General features: G+C 39.5%; 1 protein-coding gene across 16 annotated transcripts in view; it reads right to left on the bottom strand.

Moving 5' to 3' along the window:
- Agbl3 (AGBL carboxypeptidase 3) overlaps positions 1 to 18888 on the bottom strand; it is a 78900-nt gene extending 60012 nt beyond the window's left edge. For 14 of the 16 annotated variants that reach the window (XR_012908572.1, XR_012908573.1, XM_075953879.1 and 11 more), the window contains exons 1-4: positions 17190 to 18873; positions 16227 to 16287; positions 12993 to 13175; positions 897 to 1004 (exon numbers count right to left, since the gene is read on the bottom strand). Coding sequence is in view for 14 of the 16 variants with exons in the window: in XM_075953879.1 (XP_075809994.1) it covers positions 897 to 1004; positions 12993 to 13175; positions 16227 to 16287; positions 17190 to 17252 (415 nt within the window). In the remaining 2 variants the exon portion in view is untranslated. Of the gene's footprint in view, positions 1 to 896; positions 1005 to 12992; positions 13176 to 16226; positions 16288 to 17189 lie in introns of all 16 variants that reach the window. The other 2 variants (XM_075953891.1, XM_075953880.1) reach the window with 2 other exon arrangements.
- Positions 18889 to 23352: the final 4464 nt, after the last annotated feature.

Here is a 23352-nt window from a genome sequence, read left to right as displayed (position 1 = left end):
CCTTCAGCTCTATCTGCTCTGTTGTAAATTCATTAAGTTTCTTCAGGTAAACTCTGACTAACCTAACCTAACCTCCTTATTGACCTAAACCACTTAATTTTTTTAGTTACCTCATTTCAGTTATGTGTGAAAGATCATAGGTTAGTTATGTAAATATTTGAAAACAAAAGTTTAAAATTTGATAAGTGCTTATCACTTTAGTGTTTATATATGTGTGAGTACATGATTTCTGGGACTGTCACTGTAGACAAACAGCCATTCTGAATTTTTCTTTAGCATGCTTGCTTTCTCAATATGTATGCTCTCTGGAAGCTACTTTAATATATAGAAACAATAAGATATCAAACTCTAATGAGGAAATTTCATAAGAGTCCCATAATTAGGACATTGATTTCTGTTAAGTTATCAGCATGCATTATCTTAAAGGCAGACAAGATGTCTGCATTTGTAGAGCTCTCAGACATTAAAAACACTTTCCTAGAATATAACTTTAGATCTTATTTGCAATATGGACTATTTTCTTTTCTTTCAAAGACGCTAACATAAAAAAAATCACCAAACAGAGATGAAATGAACAGAAAATTACTTGACTGATTCTACAAAGACAAACTGCAGATAGAGGGAATAATGACTTTGCGGATATCACTAGATTTATATTTGAAAACAAACAAAATACATTTCAGTCTCTATGGAATTTTCCATCTAATGGATAGCATATTTAAAATATGTCTGCGAAAACAGAATCAACACTAAACATCTGAATATGTAGTCATACGTTATTAAGACAACAGGGACTTCCAAGTAATTTGAAGTTCCCTCTAAAAACAACAAAAAGGTCTAAGACATTAAACCAAACACCAAATTATATTTTACATCAGTGTGTTAAAGATACCCACCGTCTTCAGCTAGATAAACCACAGTATCTTCCTTGGAGTTTGGGTAAACAGGTTCTATTTCCATGCCCGTCGGGACATATACCGGCTCAGGAAAAAAAGGAGTCCACTCTAAAAAAAAAAAAAAAAAAAAGAAGGGAGAAGTAATTGAATATAACTTCAAAATAAATTTTAATATATGCTTTCAAATTACTGATTGATATATATATATATATACGCAGCCTAAAAGTCAACGTTTTACAGAGGGCTAGATTTTTTATCAAGGATTCATCACAAGAAATAACATTGTCACACTGGATCAGAACTCACGACTGGATTTGCACCTTGTGCTAGTTACTGTCCAGTTCAGCAGCAGTTATTTTATGCTGACAAGCTCTACAGTCAAGTTTCTAGTTCTCTTGAGTCCTCCATGCTATTTTATCCCTTCTCTAAGTGTCTTGCTCATTCCATTTCGTACTTTCTGCTTCCTCTGTTTTCAGCCTTTTGCTTGGTCCTCCCTTAAACTGGTAAACAGATTTGTTTCTTCTCTCTCCAGGAAGGGTGAATATTCTTAAGACTTCCACAAAACTTCCAGTTCCAATTGTTGTTGGGATTACACCAAATCTGTAGATTAGTTTGGGGATAGCTTATGTCTTTCAAGAATGAGCCTTCCAAAACATGACTCTACTATCTCCCCTTATATTAGTTACTTTTTAGTTTCTGTGATCAAACAACTGACAAACTTAAAGGAGGGTTTGTTTTTGTTCGTGATTTCAGTGGATTCATCCATAGTGACAGGGAAGGTGCAACAGAGCAAGTCAGGTCCCATCATATCACATCATCGAGAGTCCGGGACCAGAGAAGGGATGCTGGTACTCAGCATGCTGCTCCTTTCTTCTATCTGGTTCATAAGTCCATGCTGAGGTGCCATCTGCACTAGGAGTCTTTCCAGGCTCAGCTAGGCATTTCCTCTCTGGAAATGCCCTCTATTTACTTAAATCTTTAAAATTTGCTATTGTTAATGTTTTATGGTTATACATAAGACTTCTATGTCCTTTGTTAGATTTATTTCTAGGTATGTTATTTTCTGACTTATTTTGAAGCAATTGGATATATGTGGAAAGCAAACAACAGTAAACTAAAATCGTTTCCCTAAAAAACTTTAGCAATACAGTACTAAATCCTTTCCAAACACTTGTATGTTCCTGAAAAAGAAGAAATTCTCCCATAAATCCATTAGCATACCCTTCAAGATCATAATTTTGGTCTGTTACTGCTGTCTAACCCTAAGATTCCAACAGAGACTTTACCAGTTGTATCAATAGTAAAATGATCTACTTTAAAATTGCACAGTGCACTTAATTCTGTTTTTATTTGTACCTTTAATTTTTGAAATACATTCTCACTCTGTATCTCAGGCTGGTTTGGGAGGTCTTTCTGTCTATGTGTTGCTTTTATTGGTTAATGGATAAACCTGATAGGGTAGAACAGAGTTAGGTGGGGAGAACTAAACTGAATGCTGGGAGGAAGAAGGACAGAGTCAGAGAACCGCCATTGGGTCACCGCCAGAGTCAGACATGCTGAAACTTAGCCGATAAGCCACTGCCACATGGTGATACACAGATTAATGGAGATGGGTTAAACTAAGATGTAAGAGTTAGCCAATAAGAAGCTAGAGCTAAGGGCCAAGTAGTGATTTAATGAATACAGTTTCTGTGTGATTATTTCAGTTCTGGGCAGCTGGGAGCTAACTAGTTAGCCAGGCGGCCAAGCATCCTGAAACTATCAAGCAGCCTCCATGCAACAAAGATTGCTGCCTGAGATGATCAAGCCTCACAGGATCACGACTTGATCATAATTATAAATTTTCTTTAGGTCCCCATCAGATTATCAGTGTCCCTAATCAGCAGGAAACAACCTGGAAAACTACGCCCCCATTTCCTAAAAATGGACTATGCATATTTTCCTCTGTTTAGAATGTTGGTTACAAGTTGTTATGGATAATGGTCAGGAGAAAAGCTAAGCAAAGGATATTAGATTCAGAGTTCTTGTTTTTTTTTTTAAAGGGAGGGGGAAGTGCTGTGGGACAATGGTCTTTTATCCTGTCACTTGTATTATTTTTAATAAAATGCTGATTGGCTAGTAACAAGGCAGAAAGTAGAGGCAGGGCAACTAGAATTCTGGGAAGAAAGAGGTTTCAGTCTGTAGTCATGACCCAGACACAGAAGAAGCAAAATGTGACTGCCTTGCTGAATAAGGTACCGAGCCACATGGCTAACATAGACAAGAATAATGGGCTGACTTAAGTTGTAAGAATTAATAAGAAGTCTGAGCTACTAGGCCTATCAGTTTACAACTAATGTAGACCTCTGTGAGATTTCTTTGGGACTTAACAACTGCAGGAACAGAAAACTCAGTCAACATCAGGCTGACCTTGAACTTAGGGATCTTCCTATCTCACCTCCTGATGCTGCAATTACAGGTATGTGCCACCACATTGGATGTCAAAATATGTATTTAGCCTCTTTCAATCTGGAATAGTTTTTCACTCTTACATGACTGATGTTTCTGAAAAGTACAGTCGTACTTTCAATTTCACCTAAGAGATGTGTAGAATAAAGACAGAAGAATATTATCCTCACCCTTATAATAATAATAAAAAAAATCCCAAACTGGATTAATTCCAAAATATTTTATTGAATCTACTACAGTATTGAAATTGCAGGCTATTTAGGTACTTCAAAATACGGGGCAAGACAGGTGGGCATCTGAAAGACAAAAACAGACCTGAGTACCTGTCTAAGATGCTGTCGACCTCACAGACTGTTAAAAGGGTACAGCTACAAGCTTTTAACATAAATCATGTGTGAAGCTCCTTCTCAGGGAAGAAAGATATAGGACACAGGTTAGTACCTGCTTCTGGGCTTTTCCTCCACTAACTTCTAACAAAACTCCATTAAGAGTCTATCTATCTTTTATCTATAGAACAAGATACACAATCTAGAACACCCCGTACACCTGGGAAAGGGAACAGAATATATAACCTTTGCATAGAGGGCAACCATTTAAATTATTACTTTTGTTACATTGTTTATTTATTTTGTGTGTATGTGGGCACACATATCCTACATGCATGAGGCCAGAGGACAGTTTGTGGGAATCAGCTCTCACCTTCCACAACATGGGTTCTGGGGACTGAACTCAAGTTCTTGGGTGTGGCAGCAAGTGCCTTTATACATTGAGTCATCTCGTCTGCCCTATCTGTGTTATTTTGTTTCTATATATCTACAAATTCTCATTCCATACAAATACAGTCACATATTTTATTTTTAAGACAATCTTATTTTACATACCAATCCCAGTTCTTTCTCACTTATGTCCTCCTGCTCTCCCATCTTCTCACCATCCCACCCCCTCACTCCTCAGAGAGGGTAAGGCTTCCCATGGGGCATCAGCAAAGCCTGACACATCACTTTGAGGCAGGACCAAGGCCCTCCCCCTGTATCTAGGTTGAGCAAGGTATCCCTCCACAGGGAATGGGCTCCAAAGAGCCAGTTCATGCACTAGGGATAAATATTGGTTCCACTGCTAGTGACCCCACAGACTGCCCCAGCCATACAATTGTCACCCACATTCAGAGGGCCTAGTTCGGTCTTATTCAGGTTCTCCAGTTGTCAGTCCCAATAACTCAGGTCAGCAGTTTCTGTGGGTTTCCCTATGATGGTGTTGGCCCCTTTGCTCATAATATCTCTCCTCCCTCTCTATGGCTGGACTCCAGGAGTTCAGCCAAGTGTTTCTGTGGATCTCTGCATATGCTTCCATCATATACTAGATGACGTTCTATGATGACAATTAAGGTAGTTATCAATCTGATAAACACATGGCATTTATCCTCTTTTGTCTGACTTCCCAGCATGTTTGTAAGGTTCATTCATCTTGTAGCATGTGTTTAATACTTCATTCTTTTTTATGGCTATTGATATTTCATTGCATAGCAGCACCATGTTTATCTATTTATCTCTTGATGCACATCTGGATTGTGTTCATATTTTGGCTATTATGAATAACACTGTTATTGACATTCGTGAGTTTTTGTTTGGACACATTTTCGTTTCTTCTAGGTGTACCTAGGAGTGAAAACGCTGACTGCACAGCTTTATGTTCTCTCCAGCGTATCATGCCTCCAGTTTCTCTGCATCCTTACCATTTCCTGTGATCTGACTTTATAGTCCTAGTCATCCTTGTTCCTGTAAAGTGGTATTATCGAGGTTTATTTTGGGGTTAAGCCCATTAAACCTCTCAGGGTATAGAAAGATTTGCTATGCAGGTGAAAACTGGCTAATTGGAATAAATCATTCATGTATGTTACTGCTACATGTTCTTTATTCCTTTGTAAGAAGAAACAGCAAGAAGAGGAAGAAGAAGCATATGGGGTAATCTCCACAAGGGTTTTAGTTCTTATAGACATGGTTGGAGAATCCTATAGGTAAAACAATGATATCACACACATTTTATGATCATAAAAAGGGGCAGAAGCTGACAAAGCAGTGCTCTGGAACAGGTGACACCACGCAGGAAAGCCCCCCCCCCTCATCCAAGGGGAAATACCTGACATTCCAACCATTAGATAAAGCTACTAAATGTCCCTGAACCAGGACTTTACCCTGTCCAGACCTGTCTTATAAAGGCGGGGCATGCTACCTTCCTGCTCAGTACCTGTCTTCTATAGAAATTTCTATGTTGTCTTTTAGCAAGTAATTTTTTTTTTAAGTAATTTTTTTTTTTTTTTTTTTTTGGTTTTTCGAGACAGGGTTTCTCTGTGTTTTTGGAGCCTATCCTGGAACTAGCTCTTGTAGACCAGGCTGGTCTCAAACTCACAGAGATCCGCCTGCCTCTGCCTCCCAAGTGCTGGGATTAAAGGCGTGCGCCACCACCGCCCGGCTTTAGCAAGTAATTTTGTGGGATTGACTCTACATAAAAATTTAACTGTTTTAAACAGTTAACAAAGAGTGAATACTATCGCTCTACGGCCTCATGGTGTGGAGGAATGGAAAGGTCATTCTGTTGCCTGTGCAGAAGAAGTTATACTGCTGAGGTATTCTGGGAATAAATCACATTTTGAAGGGAGAATCATGGTCTCACAAAGTTTTTACAGATATGACAGCGACTTTTCCAAAAGACAAGTGTTCCCACAGCTCTGCAAAATGAGTTATTCAATGTGGACATGCACATATACATTTCCCATGGAATGGTCTATTGGTCTGTCCTCTGAACATTTACTGTGTAGTCTTGTGGGCTCCAAAATGGTACCTCAGTGTAGCATCAATCTGTTTGATGGCTAGGATGCCAAATATCTTTTTAAGTGTTTACTGGCAGTCTGTTTAACTTCTATGAAGTAATGTCTTACTAATTCTCTGCATGGATTTTTAAAGTGAGGCTCTGATGACAGAAGTATGTCTTTAGAAGTTATTTATTATAGGAATATTTAAATGTCTCTATAGAACTACAAAGTATTAGATTTTCCCCTAGACCCAGGAACTCTCTAGTCTCAGGTCCTTGGCCACTTTAGTACTTTCAGGTATAGGTTCCACTTCAAGGAGTAGGCCTTAAATCCAATAAAAAAAAGTGCTTGGTCACTCCCATAAACATCTGTGTCATGACTACACCAGTATAGCTTGTAGGCAGGTTTCTGTTGTAGGCTGCAAGGTTTGTAGCTGGGTGACAGTGACAATAATTACCTTGTACATGCTTTTATTGGTTAATGAATAAAGAGGCTACTTGGGCCTGTGGCAAGGCAGATTAGAGATGGGGGGGGGCGACAGGGGACAGACTAAAATGCTGGGAGAAAGTAGGCAGAGTCAGAGAGATGCCATGTAGCTGCCAAAGGAAAAAGATGGCTGCTGGAGCCACCCCCTGGAACCTTGTTGGTAAGCCACGAGCCTTATAGTAAAATACAAAATAATGGAAATGAGTTAAAGAAATAGGAGCTAGTTGGCAATATGCCTAAGTGATTGGCTAAGCAGTGTTGTAATTAACATAGTCTCTGTGTGATTATTTAGGGTCTGGGTGGATGGGAAACGGGCAAGCAGCCTTTACCTACAAAAATCTATCATAACTATTATAAAAAGATTGGCCTTACGAGCTAATATGGAAAGACTTTCACAATAGACAACTGGGCTAGAGAAATGTTCTAGCTTACCTACATGGCACACTGGATGTCTAACTTCGACTCTTGGCTAAGAAAAGGTCAGTGAGATTAGTAGATGAGCTGTTTAAGGTTTTAGACTGCTCTGGTACCCCCAAAAGTTTATAAACCGATGGCTTTCATTTGGCAGTACGTTTAAACAATCTGTTTTAACCACATGAAAGGAGAGGCACAAAACTTTGTTTTGATTTGCCTTAGTTTCTGAGGTAGAGCAATTCACTGCATACATGTTGTTTTAATCAGAAGTGTGTGTGTGAGAGACAGAGAGAGAGCGAGAGAGAGCGAGAGAGAGCGAGAGCGAGAGCGAGAGCGAGAGAGAGAGAGAGAGAGAGAGAGAGAGAGAGAGAGAGAGAACAAGAGAGAGAGAGAATTGAGACTTGAGACTCTGGGGAGCTTGTACCAGGAGGATGCCTGCCTTCTGGGCATTAGCCAGAAGCCTCTTTGTTTTGCTACACCATTCCTCTACCTTTGAATAAAAGCAATCTGCAAGTGGAACTCTGTTTAGTCTTATATGTCCTGTCAAGTACTTAAACTTGTTTAAAAAAGCAATCTCAAAGGAATGTGCAAAATTGTGGGAAAGACTTTCTGAAATGATAGCAAGTAGGAAAAGCTGTTAAAGACAGTTGGGAGTAAATTCCCAATGTTTCCTACAGAAAGGATGCGCTAGATGTTGCAGCTGGATAACCTGCACAACCCGCAAATGTTACAGGACACAGGCTGAAGCAAAGAACATGGCACAGCCCCAAACAAAGCTCTCGCCCTGTATGAGTCTACCATGCACGAAGCGTGTCACTAGTAGCTGTGAAGCTTCCATCATTACTCCAGGGACCTTGGGAAACCAATGCTGAGAACGGCTGCATCTGACCTACATCATGGAGTGTTTGCATCTTCATTTATAGTGGAAGTGGGGCTCATAAAGCTCAAAGTCTATTTGCCATGTAAGACGCCTGAAAAATGGCACCAGTGAATCGAACTATTCTTTAAAAACGGGAGTTTGGTATGAAAATATATTTGGAATTAGTAGAAGCCAGAAACAGAACTGCTCTAACCCAAAAGCACAAAACTGGGAGTGTATCAGGTAACCAGGTGCAGAGACTCTTTTCCATCCCAAGGCACTCATGTTAATCTAATCACCAAGGGCTAAATGAAGGTTGGAAATTAAGTGCTATAATCATAAGAACAGGATGCACAAAGGATGGGAAAGTGGGTTGTCCAGCTAGGGGGAGAGAGATTTACTAAACGGAACCAGCATGGGGCAGGGGCAAGCTGGAAATCAGTGATGTGCTGGGGATTTACTTTCTTCTCTCCTTTGGGTTTCTTAGCACTCCCACAGAAAAGAACATAGACAGAGGCCACAGGAAAAGCAGGAAGGGTATTCCTTCTCAGCTCCAATTCCCTTCTTACTCACACAGCTACAAAAAGATTATGAAACAGAAGTAAGACATAAGAAGGACTTGAGGAAGAGTTAAGATTTAGTGTGTTGTGGTGGTCAACAGGAGAGACCTTAAACCATAGAAAATAGACACTAAAGTCGTCTCTGTAAATAAATGGTGCTTATAGTAGTAAGCACGAATTCTTAGTGTATTTCTAGACCTAAAATTTGGAAGTCAAGATGGAAAAAAACCTCTAAATTTGTTACAATGTGTTTATTTATTTATTTATTATGTATACAATATTCTGTCTATGTGTATGTCTGCAGGCCAGAAGAGGGCACCAGACCTCATTACAGATGGTTGTGAGCCACCAGGTGGTTGTCGGGAATTGAACTCAGGGCCTTTGGAAGGGCAGGCAATGCTCTTAACCATTGAGCCATCTCTCCAGCACAATGTGTTTAAAAATATAGATAGGTTTGGGAGAGAGAAGAAAAATCTGGCTTTCTTCTCTATAAGCAAAACCACTATCCTTTTTGCTTCTCTGTGTCCTCTATCTGTTGACTGCCTATCTTGCTATGATACCTATCTATCTAAAACCAGATAATGTAAGAATAAAATTTAGCTTTTAAGAACTCCTTGCCGGATTGTGGTGATGCATACCTTTAATTCCAGTACTTGGGATGCAGGGACAACAGATGCTGTGGAATAATCCTTCGTGAAAATGTGTTGTTCTTATTGTTAATAAAAAGCTGATTGGCCAAAAACTAGGCAGGAATTTCAGGGCAAAGAGAATGCTAGGAAGAAAGGTGGAGTCTAAGGAGTGTTGAGCCATATGTAGAAGCAGCAACATGGGAATTTCGTAGAAGAGGTAAATGAGCCTTGGGGCAGCATACAGATTAATAGAAATGGGTTAATTTAAGTTCTAAGAGCTGGATGGAGATAAGCCTAAGCTATTGGCTGAGCATTTATAATTAATAATGTCTCTGAGAAGGTTTTTTGGGAGTGGCTGCCAGGACAAAGAAAAACTCCACCTTTAAATGGCACCCACTGTCGGGCCATATAGATCCATATAAAACCTGAGAAAGCTTAAAAAGGGTCCCAAACAGATAGGTGGTGATGGTGGCACACGGCTTTAATCCTAACACCTGGGATGCAGAGGCAGAGGGATCTCTGTGAGTTCAAGGTCAGCTTGTCTACAGCGCAAGTTCCAGGACAGGCTCCAAAGTTATAGAGAAACCCTCTCTCAAAAAAACCAAACCAAACAAACAAATGAGACCAAGGTTCTAAACACACAAAAATGGAGCCAAATGCAGCTTCCTAGTCTCAAGTCTCTCATGCCAGCTGTAGTACAGAGACGCATCTCCTGGCAGCTGCCTCTGGGAGGAGTCAGCTGCCAGCTGCCATGCACTACTGCCATGCATCAAGCTAAGATACACCAGGGGGCAGGTAACACAGTAGTTTAAGATTTGCCTCATGCAATCAAAGAACACTACAGATGCTCAGCAAAGACATATCAAGATGGAAAAAACTCTAAATGGGTTACAGTGTATTTAAAAATATACATAGGTTTGGGAGAGAGAAGAGAAAATGTATATACAGTCATTGATTAAAAAATAGTTCAAGGGCTGGAGAGATGGCTCAGAGGTTAAGAGCACTGCTTGCTCTTCCAGAGGTCCTGAGTTCAATTCCCAGCAACCACATGGTGGCTCACAACCATCTGTAATGGGGTCTGGTGCCCTCTTCTGGCCTGCAGGCATACACACAGACAGAATATTGTATACATAATAAATAAATAAATATTTAGAAAAAAAATAAAAAATAGTTCAAAAATAAAAGTCCTTAAATAGAGTAAAGTACAATAAAAAGTTAAAAATATATAATAAGCCATGTCAACATGGGAAATACACAGAGAATCTGGATTCTGTATGTTATTGTAGTGTCCTTAGATTTTCTGATTGCTCATAAAGGATCTACACATTGGATTATGAAAGCTGATGAATTAAACCAACACATATAATTTAAGAATGTTGACTTCAAAATGGAAGTTAAAAGATATGTTACTTTGGGGAAGAGGTTATGCTTTATTTCTATTGGAAATGAAAAGCTGTCGATTTATTCTAGGTTGATATGTATCAGGTCTGATCAGGAAGACACCCTCCCCTCAAAAATCCTGGCTACAAACATAAAGAATAAACCTAAAAAAAAACCCTACAAAATGCATAACACATATTTTACCTACTCAAACATAAAACAAACAAAAAAACCCTTTGACTAATTTGTGTACAATGCACAGTTTATACTTGTACTAATACAGATATGTATATTACCTTTAAAAGTTTATGTATTTTGAGAGTAAGGGGACCAGACACCAATGAAAAAACAAATGGCCCAGGCGGATCCAAGATCTCAAAATGCCTCTGTTGCAGTCTCCTCAGAGTTTTGTATCCAGAATAGTTTTAAGGCTGCTGGCTAAGATGGTCCAGCCCCATAGACTACTCCAGCTAACACTTAACCATTATCCTGAATTTTCTCAGGGTCCCCAAGAATGCCAATGCCCCTGACACCAGGAAGCAGTCTAGAGAAAACAATACCTACATTCCAGAAAGATGGGTTATGGATGTTTCTTATCATTTAAGGAGGGCTGGTTACAAGTTGTTATTGGTTATAGTCAGAAAAAAGCTAAATAAGAGTTAAATTCAAAGATTTATTTTTTAAGGAAAAAAGGGGGACATTATATAGGAATAATATGAAAAAAGAGCAGATTATTGAATCTACTTTAATCCAAAACCAACTAATAATCTCAAAATATTTTACAGCCAGATATACCTATCACTGGGTAACATCACATCCTTTTGAGTCTTTGAGTTAAAGACTAAACAGTTAAACTTATAGCTTTCTTTAGTTTTGTTAAAAGGTAAATCAGGTATAAAACTTTAGACTCACAACATTTAGATAAGAGTATTTTCTCTAATTTTGCCAAATATAAATAGACTGGATATTGTTAATTGTAATTCTTACTTGATACCTGTTTTTGTTATATATAGTTTTACTATATTAAGGTTAAAACCTTCCTTTTTAATTAAACAAAAAGAGGGGAAATGCTGTAGAATAATCCTTCTGTACACAATGTTTTCACAATGTGTTGATCTCATTGTTAATAAAAGTTGATTGGTTGACAGCTAGACAGGATTTTTGGGGCAGAGAGAATGCTGGGAAGAAGGGTGGCATCTGGAAAGTCGCAAGCCAGATGCAGAAGAAGCAACATGGGAATTTCGCAGATGAGGTAAATGAACCTTGGGACAGCACACAGAGAAAGAGAGATGGGTTAGTTTAAGTTCTAAGAGCTGGATGGAGACAAGCCTAAGCTATTGGCTGAGCATTTACAATTAATAGTAAGTTCCTGTGTGGTTATTTGAGGGACGGCTGTCGAAACCCAGAAAAACTCTACTTACAGGCTCTCTCTCTCTCTCTCTCTGAGTTCTGACTTTGAGGCCAGTTTGGTCTACAGATTGAGTTCCAGGATAGCGAGGGCTACACAGAGAATCCCCGTGTTGGAAAAAAAAAAACTAAAACAAACAAACAAACTCCTGAGTGGCATTTAACTTTAGTAGGCACTGTAATAAGTACAGACAGCTTTTAATTTTATCCATTCACAAATATTTTATTAGATTTCTACATGGTAATAGCACATGTGGACTTTACAATCAACAACAGAAAAATAGCAGTGGGAAGTTGCAGGGCAATGAGGATTTTTTTGACTGCATTTATCTCACTGTCATTGACTATGGACATTAAGTCTATGAGCTCTTTCTAGGAGAGTAGAAAATGAATTTGGGAATGCACACATAAAGAAACAAAAAAAATACACTTTAGACAAGTCTTCTATAGTTCATCCCTATCTACTGAAGAAAAGAAACAGAAAGTGGAAAAGAAAAAAGGCAAAGACAAAATGGTTTAAGGAGTTAGACAATCAAAGAGGAACAGAAACAGCGACAAGATGCAGTGAGAAGAGACTGGGAGCCAGGATGAGGGTACCATGACACTGGCAGAAGCCCAGCATGGCTGACCATGGTATCACATCTTTTGGAATTATTCAAAGCTGGTATAGATCTGGGACATTTGTTTATTTGAAATAGGATATACAGCCCAGGGTGACCTTGAACTTGCAATCCTCTGCCTCAGCCTCCTGTGTGCTGTGTATCACTGTGCCCAGTTCTGGCATACATTTTAAATCCTTCTATTTAAGCACAGTGAAATGAGAATAGTCTGAACTGTGATGTCCATAAGTATAAAATGCATACCAGATTTGGATGACTTTGTGTAAAAATAGAGTAAAATATTCTTGATAAGCTTTAATTAAGTAGACTACATTTTAAAATTCTACTTTTAAACCTGCATAGCAAATAGGAAATTTTTATTTATGCACATAGCTTATGTTATACTTCTGGAATGCAGCTGTTAACATCATTAGTTTCTTCATTAATATCAAGATGATAAAATAAGTTTGCTAATTCTGAACCCCCAAGACCTCTAAAAACATACCAATATGCTGGACTTTTTCATCAATGACCTCACAGTGGTATGGCCACCGTGTTGGGCTCAGTGGACCAGAAGAAGAGACACCATATAAATCCCGTGGTTCACGGAGGCGTGGTACCCATCTTCCTAGCTGATACTCCAATAAAATCTGTGTAGTTCGAGGGAAGAATGGGTCACCAATAGAATCTGTTGAAGAAAGATTTAAATACAGTCATGAGTAACCACAAAGAAATCCCCAATTCCTACATGTTACACATAGTTCTTCTTTTCCTTTTAATCTACTTAATTTATATTTATAGATATCATTTTAACTAATAATCATGACATTCTAAATATCTAAACGAAATTTTGTGACAACTGATTTTCATAATAGCTAAAAATGTTAACCTATATATGATTTCTTACCAATACTTACATAATGTCTGTTTCTTGCAGCTTCTCTAGCAGATAATCTAAATTTGACTTTTACATGTGAGTGCAAGAACCTGTGGAGCCCAGAGGACAACCTTTGTTTTGGTGTCATTTTAAGAACACTGTCCCCCACCACGGAGACAGGGTCTCTCCCTGGCCCAGAGCCCACCAATTAGGCTGGACTGACTCTCCAGTGAGCCCTACAGTTTTCTACTGCTGGGACTGCAAGTGCAGACATTGCTAGGACTTGAACTCAGGTCTTCATGTTTTTAACAAATGATCTATTTCTCAAAGCCCTGTATTTGACTTAACCATACTATTTAGTCACTAACTATAACTTCACACTTACTGGAACTGTATTCCTAAAGGGTGCTAGCGTTCTCTTAGTCACAAATTTTTCACTGTGTGAGCCAGCCGCAGGAGTGTGGTTCATATGGTTATTATGGGTCTATCTTCAGCAAGCAATGCAGTGACCCCTTCTGTCAGTGTGTAATTGCATGGCATCCATTTGATGTGCAATTCCTTCTAAGTTTATTTCCCTTCTTTCATATGACTCTCCAGGGACTTTCCACCAGGATCACAATTCAGCTTCACTTTAAACAATCAAGTCTTTGCTTTGCTTAGGAAGTAACTTTTGAAGTCTTCCCCTTATGTGTGGCTTGACAGTGTTTCCAAACCCTTTCAGGTTTTAAGTACCCAATTTATGCACTGTTGTTGCCCAAATCATCTCCTTAAATGTGTCAAAGTTACAATTTAATTGGCTTTACCCAAATAGAATCATGTTAAACATATGACTGTGACTTTATTTAATATGTATCAAAGATAAATATCTACACTGATCCTTTATATTTATTTTGATATGGCTATCAGAATTCACTTGTGGCTCTTTACTAATTATGTTTCTTTACTTATAAAAGCATTCCTTATGAGCATATACAATATATACTTTGAACACAATGTGATGTGTTTTTTTAAATAATTTTCCTATTGTTTGATATTCAGATTGTTTCTGTTGACTCAATTAGAGAAAGTGAAAAAATACTTGTTCCAGTATTACCAAAATATCCCATTTAAAGCTGTGATTTACAACATTAACAGTGACTCATGAGCCCAGGGATAGAAAGATGGGATTTATTACACGGTGAAGTTAACATGTCTAATATGTAGTAAAGGTGACATTTCAAATCAGTGATTAAAAAGCGATAAATTTCAATAAATGCTACAGATTACAAAGTGACAATCTAGCTATTTATGAAATAAAAATAAAACCTACTCATGTGAAAAACTATATTATCAAAATTCAGATTAAAATAGACAAGTACTTAAGAATTTTTCTGATGAGTATACTCATGACCTTGGGGTAGAGAAGATCTTTGTAATTTGAATAGATAAAAATAAAGAGCCATAAATGAATACTGATAAACTCAACTACATCAAAATAATTCTAAATGATGGAAGCAATATAAGCAAAAATCAAAGAATTACCATGGATGGGTAATTCATAAAAGGGAATATAATTGATAATAAGCCTGTAAAATAACTCTCAATTTCTCTAACAATATACAAGTTAAAACAAGGAGTTATATCCTGTTTTCTATTAAACGGCAAAGCTAAAACACCAAACCGAAATAAACAAAAATCCAAACAGGCAGCAGGGAAGCATCACAGAACAGCACTACACAACTTCCACTAGTACAGGTATATGTATATAGGTATAATAAGTATATATACACCTATACACACTTTATATATATGCACATATACTATATATGTATGTATATACACATACATCACTTGTAAAGAGAAAAATATAGAAAGATATATACTATGCTGGTTGGTTTTTGTCAAGTCAACACAAACCTAGACACATTTGGGAAGATGGAACCCTGAGAAAATGCCTCCACAACACTGGTAAGGAGGCAAGTCTGTGGAGCAAATTTCTGGATTCATGACTGATGTGAGAGGGCCCAGGTCACTGGTGGAGTTGCCATCACTGGGCAAGTGGTTCTGGATGGTGTAAGAAAGCAAATTTAGCAAGCAAGTAAGCAGCATTCCTCCGCGGCTTCTGCTTTGGTTACTGCCTCCAACTCAGTTCCTCGGGTTCCTCCCTGACTTCCCTTAGTAATGGAGTGTGATCTGAGAGTAAGAAGATGAAACAAATCCTTTCCTTCCCAAGCTGCTTTTGCTCATGACATTGTCACAGCAACAGAAACCCTCGTGACGACACATGCCAACTTAAGAAGAGTAGCTATCTAAAGTGAAGACTTCAGCATGGCGGTAAAAGACAAGTAAACTGGCTTTAACTCCAGTATTGGACTGTGTTATATATGTAAATATTTACTGGAAATATTTTAGAATTTGACAGTACAACTGTAAACGTTACATTAAAAAATTCAGTATACATCAAGATGCCCATACACACATATCTAAACACTTGCAAATGGATAACCTAACTTTAAAAACTACTTATGCAACTATACATTACTGAAGTAAATATGCATTTCCAATACATCATGCCTGTTATATCTTTAAAAAATTTCTATTTTTGAATAAAATGAAAAGGTAACTCCTTATGTTAAACAGTTCTTCACAAAATAATCACGGCTTTCATTTAATTTCATTCATTACTTTCTAATATTAACCAGGCCTACTTAAAGCAGTCCTGAAAGTTTAAACCCCAAAGTGGATGTATTTCTTCCTCCCTGCCCACCAGAATAATCACTGTTATACTAAATCTGCATTGCTTTTTCGGTTTCCTCATCCTACTTCTTATCCACTCAAGGTTCCAGGATATAAGGAGGAAAGTACAAATAGATGGGCTCAAACCTGCTAGTAGTGCACACCGATGAATGTCTTCGCTTACAAATTTCACAAACGCAACCTCATCCTGAAACACAAGAGTTTAAAACTTAAGGACCTATAATATCAAAACCTGGAGTTTTGTTTAACATCAACTTTAATACTTGGGATTGTCTTTAATCTTTAATAAATGAAAGACTCCAACGATTATTTGATTTATATTCTGACTCCAAAGCAGTAATTCCAATCCGCTGGAACCTTAAAATTTGCATCTTTATTCCTCTTCTTCCACAGGTTATGACCATAATAATGACTGCAGAGAAGGAATAAAGTTTAAAGATTCTTGGAACACTTGGGAAAACAGTTGGAGAATGAGAACTCAAGAAAAAAGGAAAAGTATGGACTTAGAGAACTGTCTATCATTTTGGAAAGATTTTGGGACTTTAAACATACTCTAATTTATACTTTAAAAGGGAACACCTTAGAGAAGGTTGCAGGAACAGACACGCATTTTCAGTTCAGTTCCACCCCCTTCCCTGTTCCTGTTACCAGCCACACTGCGGTACTGTGGTGAAGCACGCGATCACTGGCTGGAACCCCAGTGGTTCTAGTATGGGGCATAGTACGCTGTAACATGATCAGCACAAGGAATTAAGTAGATATGGATTGGAAAAATAAAATCCCTAAAAATACATACATAAATTGTAATAAAATCCTGAATAATCTTATCCAAGTATTTTCTCAAGAAAAATCACTCCCTCCAATCCTTCCCATTCCCCTCCACACTTTCAGGTTGATAGTCTCTTCAAGATATTTTTTTAGATGGGATATATTACACAATAAGTTTTTCAGTCAAGCTTTTTTCTAACCTTCAAGACAATGATATCATCCTTTAGTTTAGTTTTAGATCACATTAATTCTACAGTGTTTTAATTGGGAATATAAGCTTTACAATACATTTTATCTCAAATTATGTAAAGAAAGACATACCGATTCATCATCCTCGCTGATACTTCTGTCTGAATAGTCTTCCTCCTCTGAGTCTTCTGACATCTCTCCTAGTGTCTGCCTTGAACTTTCACTTAGTATGTGGGGAGGCTGTAGAAGTTCTAAGGAAACTATCGGGCGGCTTTTCTCTTAAGCCTAGGTGTTCTACATTAGCTGACTACTCCAAACACATCCAACTGTATTTAATTAACAGTGACAGAGCTCTAAAATCTAAATTAATAAGGAGACAGGAAATAATTACAATTTCGAAGATTTGAAGAAATTATCAGTATTCCAATAAGGACAAGCCCAAGCCCACTAACTGGTTATACAACACCAAATGGTCAGTCCTATAAATCTATGCATACGAGCAACATTCAGCAGACTCATACAGTTGGCATTTCTGCATTCTTTGCACACACACACATAAGGATAATAATGAGAGGTGATGGTTCTGAGAATATTGGAAGGGGAGTAAATAAGGTAACTATATTTTAATTAAATAAAACAATCAAAATGAAGACCAAAGATGAGTGGACAGGGACCAGGAAGGTGAATCTGGGAGGAGATGGAGAGGGCCAGCTAAATTTATAACCTGTTAGTATGTTTTATGAAGAAAAATAAAACTGAAGTCTTTTTAAAAAATAGACGAATCATGTAAATAATCTAGTTGAAAAATTTTCACGGCATTTACACGTTATATTTATAATTAAACACTACAGAACTATAGTAAATTCAGGATTATCTTCAGGCATTAAAATTAGGCAGCAAGAAAAAGTATGATTAGTCAGGCAATATAATGTAGCAATAGTTTAAATTTTTTCCCTTCCTCCTTAACTTTCAATGACTCAAAAGCTTCAGTGTCTAACACTTGAGTTTCTCTTTAATTCTGATCATTTACTGTATAGTTAACTTAATTACATTATTAGCATTCTATCGAAGATTCTATCAAAAGGTTCTGTTGGGAGATGAACACTGTTGCTTCCAGCCAAACCTGTTCCCAAGCAACTGAATGAGCGAAAATCCTTGCCAAGATTTTACACTTTGGAGGCTAGCAAAGGGATCTCCCAATTTCACAACTACTGGTTTATGTTACCTATAGAAACAAGAGTTCAGGAGCGTGGACGGCACGCAACTGACCACACTTCACAACCCTTGTTTGAGTTGTTTAGAAAAGAGCGTGCTTGGGGGCGCTGACCGCACAGAAAGCCTAGGAAGCTTCAACATAAACAACAACCACCACCAAGAAATCTGTTTCTAGATGACATGTCAGGGCGGAGGCTGACGCTCCAGCCCCGGATGACAGCTCGAAACAGGGACAACCAGCCTGCAGGCACCCGGCGGCCGTCTCCTGCACGGCCGAAGCGGGCTAGCGCTGGGGGCTTGAAGCCTGCTGCCCCGGGGTGCCTGCAGAGGCGGCAAACGAGGAGGCGAGAGGCCGCGCCAGGCCTTCTCCGTGGGGTGGACCGCAGGGCCAAGCCGAACCCGCCCCCCGCACACTCACTCCGGCCCCGCGCCGCCCCGCGCCGCCGGGCGCATTGCTCGCGTTCCCCTGCCTAAGCGGCGCCTCTGCCGCCCGCCTCGCCCCTCGGTCGTTCCACCCTTGCCGGGAGAGTACTTCAGGACGCCCCCTAGACAGCCGGAGAAGACCGAGCCAGAGGAGACGCCATCGTAATTAAGCGGCCGCAGCCACGCCCTCCATGGAGAGCGGGCCGCTTGTTGCCGGGGCAACGGCTGTACTCCCGCGAGACTTCGGGCAGCGCTGGGGATTTGCCTAGCGACCCGCACGGAGGTAGTGCGGTTTGGGGCGGGAGAGGGAAGCCAGCGGAGATGGGAACTCTGGGTTTGGCTTCAGGGTAATCATTCGCTACCTGGAGGTTTGGACAGGTTTTGAGTTATACAGGTTGGAAGGACGATTTAGCACTGGGGGAGGCGCGACAGCAATTTGTTCTGAGTGACAGCGGATTGTTTGCTAGTTTCCTGCGCAGAGAAGGCAGTAGAACAAACTGTTGAAGACTTGTGTCTTAATGCTCTTTTAATTTCTATCAGCTTGACCTTGGAGTTAATTTTCTGGACTAAACTTCCTTCATCCATAAAAAGAATGCATTAATTGTACTAGGAGTTAAAAGGTTGAGTTACGCCGGGCGGTGGTGGCGCACGCCTTTAATCCCAGCACATCTTTGAGTTCGAGGCCAGCCTGGTCTACTTGAGCTAGTTCCAGGACAGGCTCCAAAGCTACAGAGAAACCCTATCTCGAAAAAACATAAAAAAAAAGAAAAAGTTGAGTTCCATTCTGCATAATTCTGTCCTTATTCTGGAAATGAGACTTAACGACTTGATTTGAAGGAGTCATGGTTATATAAGGGCAGACTCTTAAAAGGTTTCATTAGATTAGAAATCCTTTATTAGTCAACATTTTACACGTAAAAAAATCTTTTTTTTCTTTTTAAAACCATATTTAAGTCAGTAAGATATCCCCATAACAGATTTTGGAACTTTTTTCGTGTACATCCCATACCAATTATTGGCCATCTTTAACTCTGTTGTATAATACAGTTGGAACAGTTTTCCAAGGAAAGTTAGAAAAGGAAAACAGCCCATAAGGACAGTTGAACAAATGAATAGGTGCTTGGTGCCCTTGTGAGCCACGTTATATGACTTGAGACTTGTGATGTTTTACAAACAGGGATGACAGGCTTGAAACTTAAAGGGAGAAGTGGTTTTGTTTAAGCATGGAAATGGAGTGGTTAGCATCTCTAGATTTGCTAAGTTTCTGAAAATCTGTTTGAGTTAGCAATCCAAAATCCTGGGACTTGGCGTTTTTTTTTTTTTGTTTTTTTTTTTTTCACTGACCTGAGGAAATAAAGTCTACCTTAGATCATGATGGTTTGAAAATTAATCTCCATGATTAGCCCTGCTTGGTTTTGTACCATATGCACACGCACGTCACTAAAGGTGGCATGCTCGGAGAATCTTGGCTATGCGTCAAGAGTACCCTCAAAGGTCCAGGGGCTGAAATTGAATTGCCGCTGTGGAACTGTCAGGACAGAACTTAACCCTGCTAGTGTTTGTGTGTGGGGCCATTCAGAGCTAAGTAAGATGAAATGAGACCATCAAGGTGGAGTCCTCCTAATTACGACTTAGTGGCTTTATAAGAGAGACCAGAGGAGACTCGCTCCATTTCTCATCTCTGCCAGCGAGACCATTACCAAATGTGTTCCCTTGACCTAGAACCATAGCCAAATTAGACCTCTTTTCTTTAAACTTACCCAGCCAGTGGTATTGTACCATTAAACACAGTAAATGGGCTAAGACAGTATTTATATATAGAATCTATTTTTGTTGTTGTCGTTATTGTTGGACTTTAGTCATCGATAAGGCCATAGGCTGTCAGGTTCACAAGATGAAGCTCATACCCAACCAGGTATGAAGAGGTAAAGATAGGACTTAAATTATATATATATATATATATATATATTTTATATATATAACTATATATATACATACACACATGTATGTGTATGTGTGTATATATGTGTGCACATTAACATGTGCCAATGAATATTTATACAGGAGAATGATGTTAGTGCATAAGACTACTTAGAAATTCAGTGAACTTTGAAAATCAGATTCATTCATTGTGCATCTGATCTTTGCTGGTTGTTTCACATCACGGACTATTGGCAGTACAAGGCTATTGCGGGGAGCGGAACAGTTTTCCATGGAGATTACATGCTAATGGGAAAAACCAGAGAAAGCAATAGAACCATGCCGATGGAAATGACTATGAAGAGAAATAAGGAGCATTGCAAGTGTTGGGGGTGGGTAGCTTGGCAGAACAGGGAAATCCTCTGCCCAGGTGGTGTCTGAACTGGAGAATACACATGTGCATGGCGAGAGAAGACCTTGCTGAGGTGGAAGAAGCAGCAAGGACAAAGCCTGCGAAAGAAGTGCTGGCTGGAGCTAGTGTCATTTTAAAGAGATGTCATATGGATTTTCTCTCCTCCAGGTAAATTTAAAATACCTTTGAAGCATCCACTTTAAATGTTTAAAAATGAGTTTTTAAAAATTATTTTTATTGCATTTGGGGGGAGGCATGTATGGCACAGTGCATGTGTGGAGGTCCAGGGACAACCCACAAGAGTCTTTTTTTTTCCTGTGGGCCCTGGGAATCGAACTCGGGTCGTCGGGCTTGGTGGTAAGTCCTTTCCCCACAAAACCATCATCCAGTTTTACATGTTTAATTTAAAAGTTGTTTTTTTAAAAATTGATTTCAGACAGTAGCACATACTAGAAATTAAATTCTCTGCCCTCAAGTTAAAATGAAAATAAGGCCTGGGATAAACTCAAAGACTTGCTGAGTTTTGTTCCCGTCTTTGGGATCTCACCACTGAAAGCTACCGGACAGACTCAGAGACAGTCTACCTTTTCAGGAGGCAGATGTAGCCTGCGTAACTTCCCTTCTACTTTCATATGGCAGTAGGACTCACAATATTCAAAACAAGAAACGAAGAGTAAGAAAAGAGGAAAAGGAGACGAAGGCTGTATGACCACAAAGGCACAGTCACTGGCATGACATCCGGAGGAAAGTTCATTTTAGTAAAGTGGCAAAAATGTAAGCTATGTTAGGAATATAACTTATTTTGAATAATTTGTCATTTAGAATTTGTTAAACACAGATCTAGATAAGAAAACAAAGTGACCAGCGCATTCATTCTTTATGACATCATAGAAGTTAGGTATCATGGGGACTTAGAGTCTTTTCACACAGTTTAGTCAATGAAGCCATTCTAAGAACCAGGGGTGGGGGTTGAAGGGCAGGAACTGGCCAGAGTGTGGTCAGAGCTGCAGAGGCTGCACCTTCCTTGCACTGTCTGGCCTCAGGATGACCCACTCGAGGGCCAAACCTCTCAAAGTGTTCCCAAGCTCAGATCTTGAGATCTGTCCCACTCAGCAACTAACCAAGACTCAACTCCAGGCTCATCCCATAAAATTGCCTTCATTACGTTCTTTTTCCTTCAAGATTCTTGCCTCTTGTTGTGTTGGGATTAGGACATCCCGGGGCCAAAAGGACAAAGGTCTCTTTACCTGGCCAGGTTACTGTCTACATGGTTGGTCTCACACACTTGTCTGTGGACTTTGTGAGGAGAATAGCTTCTTCAGCCCTCCTCTCCCCATCCACACACAAAATGAGTCCTCTTCAAGGCATCGTGAAGATAACCATCTCTGCGACAGACTGCGGGGTGTAGTAATTAAGAGTGTCGGCTTAGGAATCTATCACTGGGGGGCAAGTACTTTGTGACTTGACAGCTCACTGACCGTTGTCACGAGCAAGGAACTCAGACTGCGAGGGGTGCACCCACACACTGAGACAATGGGGATGTTCTATCGGGAACCCACCAAGGCCAGCTGGCCTGGGTCTGAAAAAGCATGGGATAAAACCGGACTTGTTGAACATAGTGGACAATGAGGACTACTGAGAACTCAAGAACAATGGCAATGGGTTTTTAATCCTACTGCACGTACTGGCTTTGGGGGAGCCTAGGCAGTTTGGATGCTCACCTTACTAGACCTGGATAGAGGTGGGTGGTCCTTGGACTTCCCACAGGTCAGGGAACCCTGATTGCTCTTTGAGCTGATGAGGGAGGGGGACTTGATCGGGGGGGAGGGGGAGGGAAATGGGAGGCGGTGGCGGGGAGGAGGCAGAAATCTTTAATAAATAAATAAATTTTTAAAAAAAGTTCTTTATGCTTCAGTTAATCTACTTGCAAAATGGAGATAATAGATTAGTAGATTACTGAGAGGCTTAAAAAGGGTGACGAGCATGTCAAGTTCTGAGCGATTACCTGTATGTCACGCATGTAACATGAGGGGCAAGTTTTAGCCATTACACGCTTCTGGCATAACATAGTGGCTTTCAAAGCATCCCCATGGAACCAGGAGCATTAATGTCACCTGATATTTTTTGTTTTAGGATATAAATTCTCAGCATCCACCTCAAACCTATAGAATCAGAAACTGGGGTGGAAACTAGTCTGTTTCCACAAGTCTAGCAGGTGACCTGGTTATAACCTCTATTTGGAGAACCTTTGGCACAGCAGGTTGGGTGTAGACTCTAAAAACTACAGTGCCCAGTTGGGTGGCCTGAAATAAGTTCTTTAACCTT

This window comes from Microtus pennsylvanicus, chromosome 19, assembly GCF_037038515.1.
Source record: "Microtus pennsylvanicus isolate mMicPen1 chromosome 19, mMicPen1.hap1, whole genome shotgun sequence".
Lineage (NCBI taxonomy): Eukaryota > Metazoa > Chordata > Mammalia > Rodentia > Cricetidae > Microtus > Microtus pennsylvanicus.
This window is presented reverse-complemented; position numbering and strand designations above follow the sequence as displayed.